Source organism: Mycteria americana, chromosome 1 (assembly GCF_035582795.1).
Source record: "Mycteria americana isolate JAX WOST 10 ecotype Jacksonville Zoo and Gardens chromosome 1, USCA_MyAme_1.0, whole genome shotgun sequence".
Classification (NCBI taxonomy): Eukaryota; Metazoa; Chordata; class Aves; order Ciconiiformes; family Ciconiidae; genus Mycteria; species Mycteria americana.
In genome coordinates, this window is record NC_134365.1 from 70,489,919 (window position 1) to 70,513,357 (window position 23,439).

General features: G+C 40.8%; 1 protein-coding gene across 1 annotated transcript in view; it reads right to left on the reverse strand.

Annotated features, from left to right (window-relative positions):
- The window catches only part of MICAL3 (microtubule associated monooxygenase, calponin and LIM domain containing 3), a 166,521-nt gene that overhangs the window by 106,885 nt on the left and 36,197 nt on the right, over positions 1-23,439 (reverse strand). The window contains exon 2 of the mRNA XM_075505378.1: positions 5,776-6,151. Within this exon, the coding sequence (XP_075361493.1) occupies positions 5,776-6,039 (264 nt within the window). The 5' untranslated portion in view covers positions 6,040-6,151. The remainder of the gene's footprint in view (positions 1-5,775; positions 6,152-23,439) is intronic.

A 23,439-nucleotide genomic window follows, 5' to 3' on the forward strand; every position in this document is an offset into this window, starting at 1 on the left:
AAACCGAGGTCCACAAAGAAAGCTAGCATGGTTATGTGCATTCACAGGAATATAGTACACAGTCCATATCGTCATATCGGTTTTGTACTTTGATTTCTATTGAGTATAAACCAGACCCACAGAATAAAGACCTCGCTACAGTGTTGACTGCTGCTGCCATGTGAGTATTTTCCAGATCCTTACATACCCCTACGGCTGGACAGCAAAGCCCTTTGAGAAATTCTTAAGTATGCTAAAACTTAACTAGAACCCAACCTTCTGATAAACAGCCTATCCCAAATCAAAGCTCTTTGTTCTTTGGTCATCCCCATATGGCAATTTTTACAGGTCACCACATTTTCAGCAGTTATTCACTGAGGCATAAATTCTGCAAATGATGTGAAACTGCAAATATAAAGCCTGAATGATGAATAGAACAGTACAAGTTACAGCAGTGATGACATAACAACTGACATGCAGATTCAAAGTAGACTACCGTATAAGATAAGAAGTCACATAAACCTGAGGGCAGAGATCCAAGTCTAGAGGAAAGGGAAGGGAAGAATAACAGCACTGCTCCTTTAGTAGCTTCAGGAACCTGAAGGCATATGGGAGAAAAGGCAAGCCCAACCATTGAACTACTAAATTCCAAAATAACTTGTATATTGAACAGGTGTCCAACTTGTCATTTGTTAAAAGGGATAATCAATTAGGATCTAATATATTCTTCCAATTTAATATTGGTTTCTTCATGGGTAAGTATAACTCTCAAACACCACTTATTCTTTCTTTTTTTAAACTTGCAAGAAAATTAGCTGAGCATATCATATTTATTCAGGTAATAATTTTGCTCATATGACAACTACAATCCTCAAAGAGACTGGATTCAACAAGCAACAAGACCACATTGAGTTGGGTGACTTATTCTTTGGTAACTTTCCTCATATAAAATAGTTATGATGGAGTGCACAACAGCAAAAGAATTGTACTAAAGTCAGACTATTCAAACTCAGGTCTTTGTAATCAAATTATAAATTCCTTGCCCGTAATTTTATCATAGAAATGCAAAAACACTTTTTTCTCTACAACCTTCCTCTCTGCCCCCAAACAAGGATGTGGTTAACAACATCTAGGTAATGTTTAAGACTCTAGATGTTCTGGATGTAAAATACATGATACTCAATGAAGTAATACATGGCCAAAGTTGCCATTTTTTTTTACCATCACAAAAATATTAAGTTACGTTGTTATAAAACACTGCAAGTTTTAAGCACAATTAAAAACAGAAGAAAAGATTCTGCTCCCTTTTCCACCTCTAACAGTTCATCCAGTTTCAGATGTCTCATAGAAACGTGCCTTCTGATACTCTCACAGACAGCAGTAACTACATGAGATGCCCAGTACAGCCAAGTAAATAAAGGCAGCTATCGCTGTTCCATGTTCCCTTTCCCCTCAATGACTCCAAGCAACTGCTCAACTCCATGCACTAAAGCTGTCTCACCCCTCAGAAACACTTCTTGCTCAAGATCTTTCAGGCAGATTATATTAAGTTTTCAGTAACAACACCATGGTAACAGAACATTAAATGCAAACTGAAATCCTGTATTCTCTGTACAACCAATGAAGAGAGAGTACCATTTGTAACTATTTACATCTGAACAACCCATCACGTCCAAGTCTTGCTTTCATGAATGCTGATTATCTGAACTCGGGTTAACCTGGACACTGGCCATGTGATGCACTAACTGCCTAACTACTGCCCAACTCCAGTCACGGCACTGTGCCCCCAACCAATTTTTACGTGAGCAAGTAAGAGCTACGCTACAGAGGATGAGAACTTCAAAAGTGGTATATGTTCAAGCATATAAAAGCTGAGCTTACTAAAGAAATGACTGACTTCTGTTTTGATAACATGGCTAAAACCCTAATCTTTAGACTTTTAAAATTCTATCATCTGCACATGCACCCTTAAATTTCTGTATTTTTCAATCAGTGGTTTGCAAACTACATTAAAATTAGGAATATAAAACTAAGTGAGATAGGAAACATCAAATCAGATAGATATGATTCCGTTCTCAAAAGGCCTCTACTTTGAATAGTTATTATTATCTCTTAGGAATTACATATAAATATTTAATGGTGGATACTATTAGGATAAGAAACAAGTAATTAACAGAAACATATATGAAAAATATAAAAAGAATCCATACATTCATCATTTCTTTACATTAAAAATTTCAACAAATTTTAGATGTAAAGCCATACAAAAATCATTTATCATCACAGGTATATATTAAGACATAGTAACAAAAAAAAAAAAAGGTAACTAAATTTCACTTTCTCTCAGCTACTAATTTCAATACTCAAAATGGCATGAATCCCAAATCCACAGCCCTGTATGTTTCTGGGTTGGGGCAGATGGGGTGTCACCTTTAATTTATTCATCATTCACCCTTTTTACTTGTGTTTCTATATGGCATCTCACCAACAGCTTCTTAGAAACACTGGCAAATTACTATCTGGCTTGCCTCCACTCCCCTTCCTCTTCCCCATTATTCTCTTCTCCTTGTCACCCACACAGGAGAGCAGCTACACCATCATCTCCAAGATCACCACATGCCACTTCTACAATCTCTCTCTTGATCCCCTTTCTCCAACTCCATCCTACACTCTCTCTAGCTTGGCTTTGGTGCACAGAACAGGCTAAGCTTTGGGACTATACAAAATCTCTAGCAAACTCTTTACTCAAACGTCACTCCCAGTATGCTTTACCCCTTTTACCCACTTTTCAACTGCATTTGAAGAGATGTTTTATAGACAGTTGGCTACATGTATTTCTTGAAAGCATGACCTTTCCTGATTTCTTTTAAGACTCAGTACCCGTCTATGCCTCCAGCTATTCTTTCAGAGCACTATCTGAAGGAATTCCCTCATTTCTCCTACTCCTCTCACTGCCAACTTCCCACAGGGCTTGGCCTGTCATCTCTTTATCATCTTCCTCTACAATTTGCCTTTGCATCACCTGATTTACAGGCACTGCTTCAATCAGCTTGTCAGTGCTGTAGATTCACAGAACTTTTCCACCTCAGAGTTGACTACTTTTTGCCCAAGTTAAAATCTCTACCTGACACCTCTTCATGGGTGCCTACTTGTCAGTTCAAGCCCAACACGATAAAATGGAGCTCTAACATCCTTCTAAACTCACCTCACCACTTCCCTTCTAGATAAGTGTCACAATCAATTTTCTGAATGTCTTTCATAGCTGGATGTCAACCTCAACTCATATCTATTTTTTTTGTACGTCCTCATAATCAAGCACTATCAAAGTCATACACTTATTCTTCCATTAAATCTCTTCTTTCGTGTTGCATCTCTATTATCGATGCAACCTTTTCTTCAGTGTTAACAAATACAGTCCTGTCACTGGTGCTGGTTTTGGCTGGGATAGAGTTATTTTTCTTCACAGAAGCTAGTATGGGGCCACGTTTTGGATTTGTGCTGAAAACAGTGTTGATAATACAGCGAGATGTTTTAGTTACTGCTGAGCAGTGCTTGCACAGAGTTAAGGCCTTTTCTGGTTCTCACCCCACCCCACCAGCGAGTAGGCTGGGGGTGCACAAGAAGCTGGGAGGGGACACAGCTGGGACAGCTGACCCCAACTGACCAAAGGGATATCCCATACCATATAATGTCATGCTCAGCATATAAAGCTGGGGAAGAAGAAGGAGACGTTCGGAGTAACGGTGTTTGTCTTCCCCAGTAACCATTACGTGTGATGGAGCCCTGCTTTCCTGGAGATGGCTGCACACCTGCCTGCCCATGGGAAGGAGTGAAGGAATTCCTTGCTTTGCTTTGCTTGCATGCACGGCTTTTGCTTTACCTATTAGACTGTCTTTATCTCAACCCACGAGTTTTCTTACTTTTACTCTTCCAATTCTCTCCCCCATCCCACCGGGGGGGAGTCAGCAAGCAGCTGTGTGGTGCTTAGCTGCTGGCTGCGATTAAACCATGACACCCACTAAGATATATTCAGAGCCCAGATGCAAAATCACTTTTAGTCTATTACTTCTTCAAATAAGTTAAAATACCTCTACATTCTTCCACAGCTTGCTCGATCTTTTTCTCATGGAAACGTAAGCCACCTGTCTTCGTTTCACAGCCTTCGATACCCTATTTCAGTTCTACCCATCATGTTTCATTCAAAATAAGACCAATTCCTGAATCCAATGAATGCAAAGTGCAGTCGAGTTTTCAGGAAAACAGTTTTGAATTTTTCCCCACAATGTCCATAGTACTTGGATGGTTTATTCCCAAATATACACAAAAATCACTACATTTACCTTCCTGTAAGTCCTTCCTTTCTTATGCTGACTGAAAAATATAAACCTTAACAGTGGTTGGACTTTTGGAGTGTTGAAGCTAGTGCCCACCATGATGACCAACACTGCCCAATTGTTTATTGTTTTCCAAGTTAACCTATATGCACCTGCTATCTATAATCTGATATACCAATTGTAAACTTTTTGAGGAAAGCATTATCTTTACAAGACCTAGGACAAGTGGGCCTTGGTCCATTAGTAATTTTTCCAAGTGTTATTGTAGTAATTAATTAGAAATGCCACCATTTATATGAAAATGGCCATTGGACAGTGAAACAGAATAAACAATTAAGAACTTTCTAATACCTAACTGGGAATTAAACTTCAGTCCACAGATCTGAAATGACTGACATATCCTAAACAGGATATATTTCCCTGTCAGTTCTCTACTGAGGAATTAGTCATTAATTCCTCCTATTAAGATATTTCCTTCTCCTAAAAGGTGAATATTCAAGAGAAGCAACAACATCTATTGTGCTCAATGAAGGAGGGCAGAATCTTGTTCTAATTTTATCATATTCCACGCTATCTTCTTTTTTTAAAAAACGAAGAGTGTACGATTATTTGCGAAAACAACCTATTCCACTCACATTTTGATGTATGATATAAAGAACTTCTTTCAGTAACAACAAAACAAATAAATAAGCTCATACTGTACAGTCCAACAAGGGTGCAGCACATAAATACCAGCTCACAATAATACAGGGTAAAAAAAATTGGGGGGTGTGTGTAAAAGCAGGAATTCCTGCAGTAAATACCACACATACCAACCTTTTAAAAGGAATTGGTATGAGTTTCCATAGCATTTTTTTTCTCTGAACCTGGAATAGAAGTGATTACTTTCTAAATAATGGTAAATAGAATATTTTGCCAAATTGGCAAGAAAGTTCACTTTTCTTGAAAAGACTCATGAGAATTTTCAAATTAAAATTGGAAATTTCCAAACATACATATTTTTTATCTAGACTCCAACAGCAAATTTCATGTCCCTGTTACTGTCTAGTAAAAAATGTAAAAAAAAAAAAAAAAAGTCTACCAAGATTAAAGGTTCACCAATTAAGATTTTCTAACCCATCTATAGTAGCGATGCCACAAAAATGTAAAACATAGAAACTTGCAGGCTGCTTCTCCTGAATAAATTACAGATATTCTGGTCATTCCCAAGCACTTCCATTTAGCTTTCCCTATTCAGGTGGGCAGTCAAATTTGGCAGTAGCAAACGCAATTTTTGATTGAGAGTCAAATGCTAACAAACTGTAACTATATTATAAATAATATGTGTTGAGAACGTTCCTAAATCATCTCTGGGCTTATACTGGCACCGGGCAAACAGCCTTCTACATCAAGACATTTTTATTGTGTATTCCAGAGATGAACTGGTAATAGTTGTCTTGACCACCACGAATAAATCTCTTACCTTCGTGTTGGCGCATGCTTTCCCCTTCTTATAGTCCTTATGGCTGCCTCTTTTATCCAATTTGGCCCACAAGGCTTTGGCTTTCCAGTAATTTAGCTTGGACTTGAGTTTGTGGTAGAAAGAACGATAGTCCTTGGGCTTTAGTTCTAGGTAGTCACAGAGCTCTTGGAAAGCCTTGAGAGTCCCCTTGCAAGTTGAAGCCTGGACAAATCTGTCAAAGAGAACATGAGCCTGGTTCACCTTCTCATTCTTACTTTCCTCCATGCTTCACACTTCGCAGCTGCCCTGGGGGGCAGCTGTTCTCTTCCAGTCTGCCAGATTTCCCGATGTTGCTCTGCTGAGCCACTTTCACCTCCGGCTTACAAGCATTATTAACCTGTAAAACAAAAAGAAGAAAACGTAACTGAGCTTGCTCTTTTTTTTTTCTTTCCAAAATTTTGTCTAAGCCTTCTGAACTGAGAGCCCAGATTCTCAGTGACTAATAAAGCATCAGCCCTAAATAAGTCAACTGATCAATACCCCAAGGAGTCTTGCCCAAGTTGACTGCAGCAAAGCCTTCCAAATCTCCCTGAGCGTCACTGCAGACAGTGGGACATCTCGCCTCTGTAAAAATCACAAAATACTTCACCTGAGCCAGTCCCTAGAAAGTTTTATCAAAACTCATTTCACGTGAACAGTAGAGAAGTTACAAGTAAACTGGTGGATGTTATGTGATGTTTGGAAGTAGGCGAGGTTTTAAAATAAAAGATAGACTTACTAATGTAGCAGTCACTGCAATAACCAGATCACTGTGGTAACACCACAGCAATGGTTACGTGCTGGCCTTAAAAACACTACTACCACGAAGTACTTTAGGAGTTGGTATTCCACCAGTAAAATAAGTTTTGGTTCCTTCATTCTAAAAGGACATGTGCCTTTGCTCATGATAAATAGAGAAAAGAGGATGGCATAGCACAAGTTGGTATCTCTGTCAGAGTCTGCCCTTGCAAACACTGCTTTTGTACAGTGACATAACAAACCCAGTGATGGCTACTGCAATCACAGAAAGAAGTTAAACCTGCTAATAGCAATCAAATACTTAAGAAAAGATGTTAAGACTGAAAAAAATGCCTGTCTGTGTTGCATCAAGTAGTATAAACATTTGCCTTACCTAGAGTCTATGCATATATTCCTGCCAGTAAGTAAACAGTGTAAGAGTGAAATGTGGCTGCTACATGATCCTCGTGAGATTCTCATAGTACTTCCTCTATTCTGTGGTTTTCACCTTCTTTTGATATGCAGGTCCCTATAACATTTTAGGTGGTAGTTGGGCTCCTCAGCAGATTAAATATGCTGACAGGAGGTCTGCTACTCTTAGTTGCTTTTCTGGGATCCCTCAGAAGCAGCCTGCAGACCTACAGAATGAATTGTTTGGATCACAAATAGCATTTTCTCTCCCTCTCTCTCTTTCTTTTATATATAATAAATCTCTTTCTTCCTTTTACACATAATACTAAGTGCATACATATAATAGATTACTCTGCTCTCTAAGAAATAATAGTTCTGTTTGTCTTCAGATAGGAGGGCAGCATGGGAACATACGCAGGAACTATGGAAGTGAAAGCATTTCTGAGGTGCTTTTTGTCCTTTGTTTTTTTGCAGAGGGTATTAAGGTAAAAAAGGAAATATGTGGACTCGGATAAAAACTTTTAGATTCTCACCAGCTCTTTTCCTGCTTCCAGCAGACAGGAAGCCAAGTCAAACATTACAGCTCATGTCTCTTCCCCTCCCGTATGACAGTTCTGCAGCAGTTTATTTGGGCACTCCTGCATTTCACCCTAACATGGTATTTATTGCTTACATTTAGAAATAGCAAAGGAGACCTGGAAACCTTTCCATACACCCACAAATCGTTTGTTATTAAAAATAAAAATAAAATTTCCTACAGAAGCCACAGTACAACAATGGGTTATACCAGAGAATGTGATTCTGACTTTATCAGGACAACTGCCTTAGAGGACTCAGTACACATGAAGCTGTTTTTCTAACTGGCTGATAGTGATGCCGTGTCCATATCACTACTGCTCACTAAGCAGGATGGAACTAACTGCTTTCCTTATTTTTAATCTTAACTTCACTGTTGTGAAGCTGGAAACATGCTCCGGGCTCGCACCTCAGGGTAACCACTGCACTACTGAAGAGGTCTAAGACACTGTGTTTTAAGCCTGTGTCTCCTCTTCCATTCTCAAGAAGAATGTTATAAAGAGTTCCAACAAATCACCTCTTACGCTGAAGGAGTAATTTCAGTGTGTCTGTGTAACACAGATACAACAAAATACCTACAGTCTAAAGCCATATGCCTCAATAATCAGTACAACATTGCAAGCTGAATACTATTTTGCGTTATGTTTCCCCCACCTTTTGCACCCTACTCTACCACCCAAACACTCACTTTACACCAGCGCTCCAGGTGACTGACACTTCTTAAGAAAAAGCAATAGAAGTTATATGACCTAAATTCAGTGGAGTGGCAATTTAAGTCTGTTAGTCCACAGCCCATTACTGATATATCCAGATGTGAGGACAACATAGGTTTCATTTCTTAATCTTGCTTCTGTTGTACTCATTCACCACAGGAGTGAAGCAGCATTGGTTCTGCACTGCTCAGAGAGATCCCGAAGTTAAAATCCAACGTACTTTCATTCTAGAAACTTAACCGCTTTGTGTTCAAGGTTTGCCAAGCCAGGAGACAAACCTGCAAAAGCGGGTCATTTTACGCAGCGCAACCCGAGCGGCATGTTAATATAGCAGTTCTGCCAACATCCCGTTTCATGCAGGCTGTGGAGTCAGTTATGCCCACAGGTCAAATACAGAGGCTTCAGTCACTGCAATTAGTCACTCCCCAGAACTCTGAATTCTTGATGTAAACACCCAAAGCCCTTGGAACCTGCAAGCAACACATCAGAGATCATGGAAATTACAGGAGGCAAAAGCAAGGGCAGGCAAGAATTATTTTCCAGGTTTCCAGGGTATTTGTATGCCTTGTTGGCTATTCTGCAAGTCTGCAGTATCCTGCGTGTTTTGTCTCGAGGCAGCTGATTGCTGACTCAGAAGCTCTGTAAATTCCTTGGCTGGAGTGTTGGGAAAGACAAAGCCCATGAAAAAAAGCATGCAAGAACAGTGTTCGTGTTGCTATTTACAACAACAGCATGAGGTTGTCACTGACTCACAACTGCAAGTACGCTCAGGATCTCCAGCGCTTGCCCAGGACAAAAGAAACCAATGAAAAACAGAGACACAGGCAATGAATAATTCCAGGTGGTGGTTCCTTCTCACAGTCACCACGGATGCAGGAATATGAATATTTTACCAAATGCATATACGAGAAAGAAAGTCCAGTGCTCTACTGTCAAATGCAAGAGATAGGAAGAGATTTTGCAAGTGATACACATAATCAATTTGGTTGTACAAATTCAAGTTCCTGCAGAAAGTGTTGCAAATGCAGGGCTCCTATATGCCATGCCAATACACCCCCATTATAGGAGTCACCCTCCCTACATTTTCCATCCTGATTTTGTTAAAAGTGCTCATCCAACTAATGGCTTGAGCCTGGAAAAACAAAATATTATGGGAATGTATTTTCCAGCATTCTTCTCCATTTTTTTCCGGTGGAAACTATGGACTTAATTCCATCTAAACTCAATTCTTGTTCTGTCTAGCTTAAAACAGCATTTTGAGCGAATAAAACATTTGCCAAAGTAACTGCCTGGCTCCACTTCAGAGTGCTGACTTCCTCTGAGCACAATGTAAATACTTTCTTATATTTTGGTTATTTCACAGCCAGGCAAACACCACAGATGCACCCTTGACAGACAAATCTCTGAGATGTCAGAGATCAACAAACTGCAGTACCATATGGAATGTGAAAGCAAGTTGGTCCATCAATCATAAAACTACTGATAGCTCCGATAGCCCTGATTTCCATTGATTTCATCCTTTCCCTAAATTTCCAGTTCCCCAGCAACATTCACTATGCCCTTGTCTCCCTTTCATGGCCTCTCAGCTTCTGCCTAAGCGAGACTCAGCACACACTCTGGAAACTCTGAGATTACTGCAGTACCTAGGCAGCCAGTACACACTTGCAACTTGGCTAGCAAAAGCCTAAGCACAGATTATTGTTAAACTTATGCTGCAGACAGTGGGGACACCTATTTTTGTCTCTCTCCTCCACCCAGCCTCCAGTTTTCTTGTAGGAAATCAATTACCTTTGAGACTTTTATTCCCCATCAAATCTGGATGAAATTGTTCAAAAGTTATTAAGGATGAACTAAAAAGCAGATGGACAAATGGCTCAATCCCGTAAGCCTCCCTTCTTTAGGAAACCACACTAAAAAGAGTCTTTATTCCAACAAATGAAAAAGCTCTGTTTTCATTTCCAGGATTTGATTTATTTTACTTTTAGCTAAAACTAAAGAAATAGACTTTGCTACAATATGTTCACAACTTTCTACGTGATCACGGGTATCAAAAAGTGCGGGTTTAGGGCAGCAGTAAGACTGTGGAACAGATGGCAAAAAGAGGACAATTTTGACAAGAAAAGCTAAAGCCAGAACTGGCAATTATTTTAGCTCCACATTATGCAGACAAGGAATGGGAAAGCAGAAGGACAAAGGCGTGGTTGCCATTGTTTGCAGCTTCCCTTTTATACCAGATGGAAAAAAGGAATGTCAGCACTGTCCACAGTATGTTTGAAGATGGTATTTAGATCTGCTCCCGTTCATAAAATTCAACACTCAAGCAAATACGCTGGCAAAAAGATGTTTGTGTTTTAATACACTTATCAAACCTGATTTGGTGGGCTTCTGCTCACCATATGGGAGTGAGTCTTTCGGGTCTCCACTTTTTTCCTGTCTACCCCCCCCCCAAGCTAGGATAAAAGTGGGAGAAAGAGAGGTCAGATGTGAACTTGGTTGCAAATACAAGAACCCATTCTTAAGGAGAAGATCAAAGCACATATACAAACAGTTCACAGAATTCTCACACCAGGAAACACTCCATCCAGTAATGATTTGAAAAGAAATTGCAAATTATATCAAAGAACATGGAAACATACAAATACAGAAGTAGTTACAGATAATATTTTGGTTCCAAAATTCATATCAAGGTACTGAATAAAAATGTGTATGTTGTTTATTACTAACCATTTCTTAAATGCCACAACATGAGTACTGAAAACATTAGACCTACAAAATAAAACTTTTTATCTATATGAATTCAACAAACATACTATTCTGCTGCTCTGTCATACATGACTCTGATCACAGCAGATTCCCTATGCTGAATGAACACCAACATAAAGAAAGAGGCCAAGAAACAGATCATGTCTCTTCTTGGGGGGGGGGAGAAATTATACCAATGAAGAGGTAGCTGCCCCCTTATAAGATGATAAGGGAATAGTAGGCCATCTGGATAGCTGTCATATTGTAAGACAAGCTTCAAGAGCTACTAGCTTTAATGCCTGACACAGCCACATACTAGGCAGATCCCTCATAGCACAAATCTTCACACTGGGCAACCAGTAACCAATAGAGTGATCCCTTCTCACCTAGCACCAACTCACCAGCTGCGTGTTTGGGAAGCTGGGGATGTTCTTTATATCTTGGAACTGTCACCACGCTGTAAAGAACAACACGGTACTCTACATGCACAGCAAAAGAAAATTATTTCTCAAAGAAGAAATAAATTGCTTTTATTCCAATGGTAAAAAGTACTACATCCCACTAGAATCAAAACTCTCATGAGAAACTTTCTGGAGTGTGGCCATTAACGCAGCAAGTCATAGGAGCAACACTTCCCTTTACAGGTCTCCCAAAACCCAATGACATATGACAGCAAAAGCTCCATTTGTTATCTGGATGGTGAAATCCATGCATCTCCCACAAATCCTCCTGAGAAAACACAAGTCCTCAAAACACAAATCCGCCAGTTTCAATACAGGGAGCCCTCAGCCTACAAGCATTTCCCGTAAAGACCATGCCCCACACCTGTAGGCAGTCAGACCGTGTGCATTTTCTGATGAGCAACACATACCCCACTTCTAAGGTAAGTGTACAATCACTTCACACTCAGTGAAGGTGACTTCACTACCCGGCTGAAGCACACGGAGGGAGGCTTCTCACCCCACCACTTACCAGGGCAAGAAGACTGAATGTCATTCCCTCATTTGAAGTGCTTTGAAGCTGTTATTGGTGTTACATTTCAACACAGAAACCCATCCTAAAGGTAGTTCCTACCCAGTTTTACAAGCTGGACTTCCCCGGAGCTCTTCAAACACTGTCAAATAACCTGAGGAAAGCTCCTATACCAAAAAAAGGCCTCTAAGAAATGACTGGAATGACACTTTCACAAAACTTTATTTCTGTGACTCCAAATGGGGATAAAACAAATCAGTCACCTTAGCACAGCAAGACATACCAGCTTTTGACATCATATAGGACATGGATTGATTCATCTTTCTGAGTCAACATGCTATGCCACAAGAAAAGGAGGCTTTCAGAAAAGCTTTACTGAACATTAGAGAACAAGAGCATTGTTCTGACCCAAACAGAAATTTTGAGCAAAACGAAGACTGGAGGCTACCAACACACTATAACGACCTCTGCAGCCCAGTGAGCCAAGTCCTCTGAGGCCTTCAGGTTCTACCAGCACACTGATCACCCCAAGCCATTCCATGACACAGTAAGAAATCAGAGCCTATTTGTATATTTAAAAAAAAAAATAGAAGAAATCTCATAAAAGAAATTATCTAATGAAACTTACATGAACACACTTTTAAAAATTTATATAAGTGAAGGCTTCTATCTGTCAGAACCTGGTACCAAAACACAGACTGCAACAATCACAAAAGTTAATGCAGGAAAGATAATCAACAGGGACAAAGAGACAGATACAACCATATGATCTACAAGTGACAAAAGGGAAAATATTAGCATTCTTTAAAGAGCATGTAAATGGTTCATGAGATCTGAAAAATTAAAAGGTCTAGCATCTAATGTAGTACGTGCTTGCCTTCTATTATATGCACTTGTCTCCACTTACATGTTTCAGTTCTCCCTTTTATTACCTAATTCTGCCTTTACACAGGTCAAAGATTACTAGTCACATAGCATCACAGGGTCCAAACTAGGCTGAACTTACCAAAGTCACCTCCTTTTGGGTCATTGAGAGAAACATCTTAACACCTCAGAAGCAAACTCACAGACTGGTCATTTGTGCCAGCGTTTATTCTAATCAAGGCAGATGGCTGCCTGGACTTTTTTAACTCCAAGGCTCACTCCTCAGTGGTTTGGTAAATACCAGACTCTCACAAAACAAAGAACAAATATTCCAGTTACAGACATAAAAAACGTACATGGGAAAGCAAGTTTTATTAATGGTGCTTCCGACTCTCAGCTGTTATGGGTGTGGAAAAGAGGCAGGCACTTTCTCGAAGGAAGTGATGCAGGCAAAGGGAGTTAGAAAAAGGGATTAGAAGATTCATAATTCCACTCTCCACACACACTCAACTAGCTAAGGCATCACAAATTGAGCACACTGCCCAGAGCAGTTCAGATTATTTAGTGGGTGTATATCCTGTTTCTGTGGAGGAAGACTGAATATGGAAAGCAGAGGGACTTAAAAACTTTGGAATTTTTTTTCCTAATGCAGGTCTTGCAAGACTCTTTTGGAAGCCAAGAAACCTAAGTAAACAGATATTTGAATAAAAGAGCCACAAAGATTTCTGCAACCCACAAACCACTTCATTTAGAGGCTGTTGAACTTTAAAAACAAAACAAACCCCAAGCTTTATTCTAGGAAAAGTCCAGGAAGGGCTGGGACCATGCTACAACCTGCAGGTGCAACCTCAGCCTTTATAATTGCCAGGTAAAATATACACGCAGAGCTCAAAAAACACCTAAGAAATTGGACCTTAAACCCAGACCTCTGGAACTGCCACCTCCTTTCCCTTAACCAGAAAGGTCCAACCAGGAACAGCATCTCGAGGACTCATCTGCAGATGAGGACCAGCACCTTATTCACTACCTGCCACATGCCTTCACTTGTCATTGTTAATATATCTGGCACTCTATATCCCAGCTATCATATGCCCCAATCTGTCACTGCCCCCAACCCATGCACAGCAACAGACCCAAGCTCCACCAGCAGGCTGACTCCCTCAAGCCTCACTGCTGCCAAAGAAAATCCCACAGTGTGTTTATAACCACTGATGGGTCTACCTTGCTCATGTAGCTCAAATCACTACACTTAGCCTTTCCTTTCTCCTTAAAAGCTGTGCATGAAAATGTGTGCTGTGTAATCTCTCTAAATACCTAAAACCAGAAATGGCAATGGCAAGGAACTTGATCTAGGGTAGATGCAGCAGGCTGTTTCTTGATGCTCCGCAGGCCACCACAGGCCTGCACTGTCCTCCCACATTAGTCACTAGATTAGACCATAATATACAATTAAGCAATTTCATTTCACTTTGCAAAGGCAGAGAATTACACGCCTCAGCAAGAGCACTACTGACTGAACAGAGTTTGAACAGGACACAAAGCAGGATCTGAAGGGAACCAGAAAGAGACTGGTTTGCATCATGTTTTGAATTTTCTTTTTTTGTAATGACTGGCAGATTCAGTATGGAGCTACACCTCATTTTCATGGTAGAACTTATTTGTCTAGGCTTTTAAGGCATGGCACTTCTAGATAACAGAAAAGATACTGAATGTGTTCAATTGACACAATGCTAAATCCCAATTCATTAGATCACAGGAACAAAAAACACACACACACATAATAATCCTACAACTTTTATTTCATAAATTCATAAATCAGATCATTTAATTGAGATCTACTCCACAGGTCCCACAAACCTCTTCTATAACCTATCGCAGGCTGAATTCCTGTAGACATGTGTTTATTCTCGGGGGGGGGGGGGGGGGGGGGGGGGATTCCTTTCCTAGGCTTTCCTCAAAGCACTCTCTTACTGTACTTACATCTTGGAGTTCTTAATTTGACAGTATCTGAAACTTAGTTTATTAAGCCTTGATAAATTTACTCACATAAATCTTTCCTCTTCTAAAGATAAGAATACACACCCTTTGCACTCTGGTACGGTCCGTGATCTTTAGTAACAATAATAACTTTAAAAGGCAAAGCAAAATCCAACCCTTAGCAAGGAATGAGCTTCACTGTGAGACTGTCAAACGACAACTGATCAAATCTAGCAGCTTAATGAAAATTCATCTCTGTTACACAATCCTGTGTGTCTAATGCTTCTCATCATTCATTTTCCTCATAGGTACAAGGAAAGCTTTTACCAGGAAACAGGAATATATTGTAAGCAAATAACCAGTTTAACATTTTGGCTAAACTATGACAAACAGGTAGAATAAAGAAGTTCTCATGCTACAAAATATACCAAAACCTTGAAAGGTAATCCAGATTATAGGTATAGTATGGCAAAAACAAAACTTTTAACATTGACCTTTCAACTCTGGACATAAATTAGTATCATTTGCACATACTGTTACATAGCTTAAAAATAGCACCCAGGCAGTATGTTCCCCACTTGGCTGGACATTTGACTCTCAGTAAATGCTGAAACAGTTTCAATTGGCCGGATAGCGATTCCCCTACAGCCGCCAAACGCACAGGAGATGCCTCTCTCAGCAAAGATCATGCCAAGCTCAATGCCTTGAGCAAATGAAAATCTGTTAGGAAATCAGTTACAGAGGAAAGAGATGGAGGCAGTTTGGTGATTTACTCTCCTCTCCCTGAGGCTCTGGCAAGCAGTTTCTGAAATAAGATGGCAGTCATCACTTCCAGAGGCAGATGTTACTAGTCTGCTCAAATACAGCTGCACTGGTGGGGACATGAAAAGACTTGGTACGAATTAGTCAGAGATTTAATCCAATCTAAGTGTAAGGATGCCATTCAGCAGAATTTGTTCCTAGTAGTGAGCACACATAAAAGCTTCTCTCTTTGCCTTTCATCCCCAAGGACTCTTCTGTCTAGTCTTTTTAATTCCATCCTCCTTTGGATAAAGGCCATTCCTCTGCAAGGATATCTGGGGGTCTAAGGCAGATATCCTTAGCTGAACCTCCCAGCTATCTGGCAGAGAAAGTTGCTCTATGAGAGGGCACAAGCACCCCCTTCACTTAATACAGGTCTGAGAGCACCCATCAGAGGGCCTACAATCACTTATTGTGCAATACATCTAGACACACTTTTTTAATAGCCCACTGTTAAAGCTCTCAGTGGTCGCAGAGAACTACCGCACTGTGAAACAACGTGAAACATCCAGTGTGGTTCGACAACCCTGATGCACTGCTTTGCCACTATGCTGCTTGCACACTGGAATTTGTCTTGTAGGGCATTCCAGGACTTCCACTGGCAGCTGATTCAGTTCTGGACCTTGGGCTCAAACTGAATAATTTCCATAATCCCTTATTTCATAACACCCCCCTCCATCTGGTATTTGAGCACTAGCCAGACCGATCCTTTTTCAAAATGCTTTTAATGCAGCAAGGAAAAGGGGCAAGAGAGACTAAAGGTAACTTGTGACTTTCTCAGTGATAATACCAACAGGCTGCTGCTAGCTTATCTGAAGGCAGGCAATAACTTCAGAATCAGACTGACAAGTTCTCTTTAAGAAGAAAAAGACTGAAATCAAGAAATACTTCCTTCAACTTCATTCAACTGCTGCTTTCAGGCTCAGTCAGCCAGCATGGACTGGTAGCCCAGCACAGCTCTGTAAACCAGGGATGACCAACATTGGTGGCAGAACCTCAGCATGACAGTAGCCGCCTTCCTGGAAATCTATACGGTGCTCCGCGCAGCAGACCACAGCATTAACTGTAAATTCTTCTCCGCAGAGAACAACCTGGGGCCTTCAACATCTGGAAACCACCCTTCCTCCAGTTGCTCACTGGTATTAAACAGTCTAGTATTCATATATTTACCATTAGTTTATGCCAACAGAAGCACATGCTGCGATTAAGGCGGCTTGTTTTTCTCCAATTTGAAGACTGAGAAATGTAAAGAATTTGTTCCTGATTACACTGGAAGCCACCAGTGGAATCTATATGCCCATGCTCTCCACTCCCCTGTCCTTCCCCATACGTACACCCCAGAAATTATCACAAGTAGACTTTTCTCCCTGGACCCAAGAGATCTGGCTAACTGTAATAAAACATTTCCTATTCCATGGGGTAGACTAGAAAACTCTTTGACATTTGGATCTTCAAATATTTGGAGTGGCCACAATAAAAAAACAATGTTTGCCTTTTTACCTTTCATTTCTATAACATCCCTGGTTTTCCAGTCATTCTGAAAGTGATATGGTTTCTTTCCCTGGGCACCACCGACTGGGCATGCACCTTCTATGGTAACTACTGAATTAAGTTCTGGAACTATAAGGGATAACTGGGCAACGCTCATTTGGAAGACTGTCCTGGTTTCAGCTGGGGTAGAGTTAATTTTCTTCCTAGTAGCTGGTATAGTGCTATGTTTTGGATTTAGGATGAGAATAATGTTGATAACACACTGGTGGTTTAGTTGTTGCTGAGCAGTGCTTACACTAAGTCAAGGACTTTTCAGCTTCTCATACTGCCCTGCCAGCAAGGAGGCTGGGGGTGCACAAGAAGATGGGAGGGGACACAGCTGGGACAGCTGACCCCAACTGACCAAAGGAATATCCCACACCATATGATGCCATGCTCAGCATATAAAGCTGGGGGAAGAAGGCGGGGGGGGGGGGCATTCGGAGTGATGGCATTTGTCTTCCCAAGTATCCATTACACATGAGGGAGCCCTGCTTTCCCGGAGATGGCTGAACACCTGCCTGCCCATGGGAAGGAGTGAATGAATTCCTTGTTTTGCTTTGTGTGCGTGGCTTTTGCTTTACCTATTAGACTGTCTTTATCTCAATCCATGAGTTTTCTCACTTTTACTATTCTGATTCTCTCCCCCATCCCAGCACGGGGGGAGTGGGTGAGCAGCTGTGTGGTGCTTAGTTGCTGGCTGGGATTGAACCACAACAAAGACCAAAAGGCAGACAGATCAATCTGAGACTGACAGAAGTGGGCAATTTCCTGAGCCATATCATGCTGTGGCAACTGAGATTACTAATGCTTTTTGTGCATTCCTTTTATCACCTCAGAAGTTTCTTCCTGAACCCAGTTGTTTTTATGATCGATAACTCTTTGTTCCTATGATGATACTACCCTACACATTCGCTTTCCCTTCCTTCCTACATATACTTATAGACAGATGTCACATCCCCTCTTGATCTTCATTATACTGATCTAATCAAGCTCTTCCAGTCTAAGATAGGCACTCTTTTCCTAGGCCTCCCAAGGACAACTGTATTGTTGGGTTTGGGGTGGGTACGTAATCTTATGAAGGACTATAGCTGTACACTGCATTTGTCCAGATGAGTTCTCACAAGAGTATGGCATAATAGGGTTGCATACTGCAGGATACACCCTCCTCCTGACAATTCTGGGATTGCTTTGGCATCTTCCACAACTACAACCCAGTTCTAATATACATTTCAATGTACTCATTGATCACAGGGATCACTATTTCTCCTTCCTTGGTCATTTCCAAGTTAAAGGACACCAGACTGTCTCATTCTTGCTTTTATGCTATTGAATTTAATTTCATTTGTATCCCATAAGTTCTAGTTCTTTCTACAGAATATCAACATAAGGATCAAGTTAGTCTCAAAGGAGTAGCATCACACCCCTCATCCTTAATGAAAAGGAACAGTAAACTTTCCCCCCAAAACTAGTTCCTTCCCCTTTTAAACACAATTTGGTACTTTCTGTTCCCAAGGAAGATGTTCTGAAGTGCAGTACTCATCTCAAATCCAAGCCTCACTCATCTTCCCAACTGACGAGCATCAGCTATAAGTAGCCTTTCATGTATACGTGACGCAAGCACAATGCATTCAACAGAATATATGATGCCCCATATAGAGCTATCAATGCTTCACAGCACATTCATTAGCAGAGAAGTGTCTTGTGTTCACATCTGAGTGAGCTTCTTGTGGGTACAGTAGAGGCTTCAGAATATTGTGCTTCCTAGCAAAGAATCAAAATATTATACATGGGAAATTGACTAACCTAAAGCACTAGAGCAACAGAAGTAGGATGAAACAGAGCACCAGGGCTATCAGAAATCCATCTGATCAAATTGTGAAAGAAACAAATATGATATTTGGATGTGGCAATCTCTCCAGAAAAGAGGTGCAATATTAATGCCACTGGTCAGAAGACTGATAAAGCTTCATGTGGAAGTATATACTGTTCTGCCTCTCATGGGCTGTTAGGCTGGTCAAACTAACAAAGAACTTGTGATCGGCCCTTCCACTCTCCCCTACTTCTTGACCCATTCCTATCAACATAATAAATAGGGTAGAACACCTCTGACAGTGGCAGAAGTAAAAATGTGTGTTAGCATTTAGACTGCAACTCAATGTTTGAAACGAGAGAAATAGGGCTCTAGAGCACTCTCCCACAAGAAAAGCCCAAGGCAATTAAAGACTTACTCAGTTTATTAATAGAATACAGTTTTCTGAGACTGAAAAGGAACAGACCACATCCTAGGATTTGCCTCCAAACTAGTCCAGTGCTTTGATATTACTGTATGTATGTGGACATGACAATATATGCACAATTAATATGCCAAGCCAGAATCAAGTGATCTTAATCATGACTGCAAACAAGTATGCATAGCAAAAAAGCTTTATTGAAGGTTCATAATGCTGCACAAAACTATCAGCTTTCAAGGCCTTTAGCTGCATAAAGATGGATTTTCTGCCAAAGTAGCTGATATTGTAGCCATTTCTGTAATCGCCTGTCCTCTTACTGACGTATGTGTTGTGTGGGGTGGGAAGAAGTGCGAGGGAGGTGACCCTAGTCATTTGAAACTCCATTTCCTTGTCAGGATGGATGAAATTTCGCTTCTTCATCTATTTTAAAGAATTACAGCCTTGAAAGCTGAAGGCGGCAACAGACTTCCAGAATTTTGCCTGTGTGTGTAGTGCTGAAAGAACCAGTGCTGTTAAAAGAGTGGTTGTTTGGAAAGACGGGAAAGAGGTTCATAGAATTTCAAGAAAACCATGCTTTTGGTAGCGCACCAGGGTGCAGAAGCAGCATACTAAAAACTGCTGGTATGCTCCTGTGTGTTGTTTATTTTGGAAAATAAAATTTTAATGTTGTTTTCCCCCAAAGGCATAGATAAGCTATGCAAAGAAATGCTTCAGGCAATTTATGCCACATCTGTGTCCCCACAGCTAATAAAGGAATGTAAGATGACTATGAGTTATACAGGTATAATCAGTTCACCAAATTACACCAGGGAATTTAAGGGATAAGTACTCTTCTAGTACTCCAAGTGTGTAGTATACTGCCCAGGAGTGCATTATACCAAAAGAAGAAAAATTATTTCATGTGTCTTTGAACTGCTCTTAAAAATACCTAAAATACACCAACAGTGTAGTTGATCTAGGACTGCTCTAATCTGATCTTGAATGAGCTGGTTTTCCCTTTTCCATATATGCTATGTAAACAGTGTCTCCATTTCCATTAGTCTCCTGGCTGACTAACTCCTCAGATCCGACACTAATACAGCCATTAAGCAGATCAGTAGGGTCTCAAGTTTAACATAAAGATCAGTATTTATACAGGCCTATTACTTCAGTCCAGAGTTGTTGGCACATTTACAAACAGCCATAGATTGAGACATGCTGGTATCTCAGAGAAACAGAGGACAAAACAGCAGCAAGTTTACAGTATCTAGCTGTAAAGAAATCTGAAGCTACGTCCTTGATAAGCATAATACAGTATTGTTCACTGGATATAAGAGGTAGTCCCTTCTGTAATTTGGATTGCTCCCTGTTAAAGTGCTTCCAAGTGCCCCTATGCCTGTTACACTTGCTACCTTTGGAGAAAACAGGCTGCCGGTGTATAGCATGGAGGGTCTCAGAGCTCATCTCTGTATAGACTACAGGGTGTAACCCTAAAGTTACTCAACATTTAGGCATTTCAGTAACTCACAAGACACACTGGAGAGAACACTAGCGGTATCCACACACTTCTCCATGTATTCAACATTGTGCTTAACTGCCTCTGTGTGTCCATATCTAAGCATTAGACTCCCACATAACTCCACTCCAGGGGACAAGGCAGTCCACTTTTAGCACAGAGCTATTTATTAGTTATACCACGTTACATTAACACCAGCTTATGTAAGTAAATTAACAGCAAGATAATGCCTAATCAAAATGGCCAACAAGATAGCTACCTTGCTATTAAATGTCATTTTCCCTGGAAGAATTTAAAGCAGTGTAGGCAACCTGTGAGAGAAGTTGACAACACTACAACACCTACTTGCAGCAAGGCAGATGTGGATGCAAAACATCTGCAAACAAACTCAATCTGTTATCTAAGGTTGTCCTGGTTTCAGCTGAGATAGAGTTAATTTTCTTTATAGTGGCTGGTATGGGGCTATGCTTTGGATTTGTGCTGAAAACAGTGTTGATAATACAGAGATGTTTTAGTTGTAGCTGCACTAGTCAAGGACTTTTCAGCTTCCCGTGCGCTGCCAGGTGCAGAAGAAGCTGGGAGGGGACACAGCCAGGATAGTTGATCCAAACTGACCAAAGGGCTATTCCATACCACATGGCGTCATGCTCAGCATATAAAGCTGGGGAAGAAGAAGGAAGGGGGGACATTTGGAGTGATGGCATTTGTCTTCCCAAGTAACCATTACGCATGATGGAGCCCTGCTTTCCTGGAGATAGCTGAACACCTGCCTGCCCGTGGGAAGTAGTGAATGAATTCCTTGCTTTGCTTTGCTTGCATGCGTGGCTTTTGCTTTACCTATTAAACTGTCTTTATCTCAACCCTCGAGTTTTCTTACTTTTGCTCTTCCGATTCTCTCCCCCATCCCACCGAGGGGGAATGAGCGAGCGGCTGCGTGGTGCTTAGCTGCCGGCTGGGGCTAAACCACGACAAAGGTGGGTTTGTTTTTCACTTAATAACTAAACATCACATACCAAACCTGTGCCCACAACTATTTCAGTCCTACCTCAGATTAGCCCAACAAGTTTTGGGTGTAATCTCCACAGACGTACCAAGCTTCGAGGACAAATGACCACATGAAGTAAACAAGATCAGCTTTCCTTTCACAGAAAAGCAAAGACACTCTCTGGCTGGAGTGTCCAGGCAGGATGGCTCACTCTCTCAGCAGTCTTTCCTACAGACAGGATTTAGCATAGAGAAACTTCCAGCATGCTCCTCTTCTGGTTTCCTCCACTGAACACAAGAAGTTGAAATCCATTCATGGAAAATCAGCACATGGGCATGAAAAGAAAGACTAGTCTGTCAACTAGGCTACACTCAACAGCATAAGACAGTACTAAGCTGACCCTGACAGTATTAAACTGGAGGCCTGCCATGCCATTAGCTTTCCTCAGATCAGTATATTTGACTGCAGAAGATGTAGGATCATTTCTGGGGGAAATGCATCCATGTTTGCTTTTCTCTTCTTGGTTAGGGAAGTTGATTTGGCTGTTGATTAGGGAAGTGCATCAATCTACCCTCTTTAAAACTCTTATTTGAGGAGTGGGTCAAATTAAGAAATTGTGAGTCACAGAACCACAGAATAATTAAGGTCGGAAAGGACCTCTGGAGATTGCCTACTCTGATCCCACTGCTTAAAGCAGAGTCAGCTAGAATAGGTTACTCAGGACTGTGCCCAGTCGGGGTTTTGAGTATCTCCAAGGACGGAGTCACGAGGGACACTTTAAACCTAACATAATACCCCTTGCAGCAGACAGACTTGCATATTTAACCTCCAGGCAGATTAATTTTTATGTAACCAAGCAATACAAGAGAGGATACATGCTCAAGTACCAGCACACATCACCCTAAAAGGTAAAGTCAAGAGAGCCAAAAGCAGCAAGTCACTTTTTCCCCCATATTCATGAAACTCATAAGCTCCTCAGATTTCCTCCTTACCTTGAAACGAAATGAAGTGTTTATTCCCAGGCCTCATAGAACATTAAATAAAAAAAAGCTTAACCCATGAAGATAAAACATGAAACTACTCTCTAGTGGATGGGATTGTAGCTGTGAATCCCATTTCACATTCTACTTTCTAAACAAAGGCAACACCTAGCCCAAGCATTCAACTAAACTGTCTCCTCTCTCCTTGAAAATAGTTCTTACTGGTCAAGTTGGGCAACACCTGAATTTGCAGTAAACAAGCTCTGGAAGAATCAGAAAAATAACACTGAAGAGGACCTCAAGAAATGATGATCACTTTGGTCCAGATGTTGACACAGAACACGCAAGTTTCTTATGAGCTGCAGTATGAAAGAAGTACTTAATGACATCAAAAAGGATATTCACACCTAATAGCAAAAAAAAAAAAATATCCATGCTATATTTTCCAAGGGTAGAGTGTAATTCCTGGCAGTGGGGCCACAGGGAATAGCTATTCAGCTGGCAACTGAACCACAAGGTTTTAAATAGATAGTTCAAAGCCAGAGATTATTCTCTTATCCTGTGCTGTCAGTGTTACAAGGCTGTGAGGAAATGTAATACTGATGTACAGAGAGGAAGAAAAAATGTT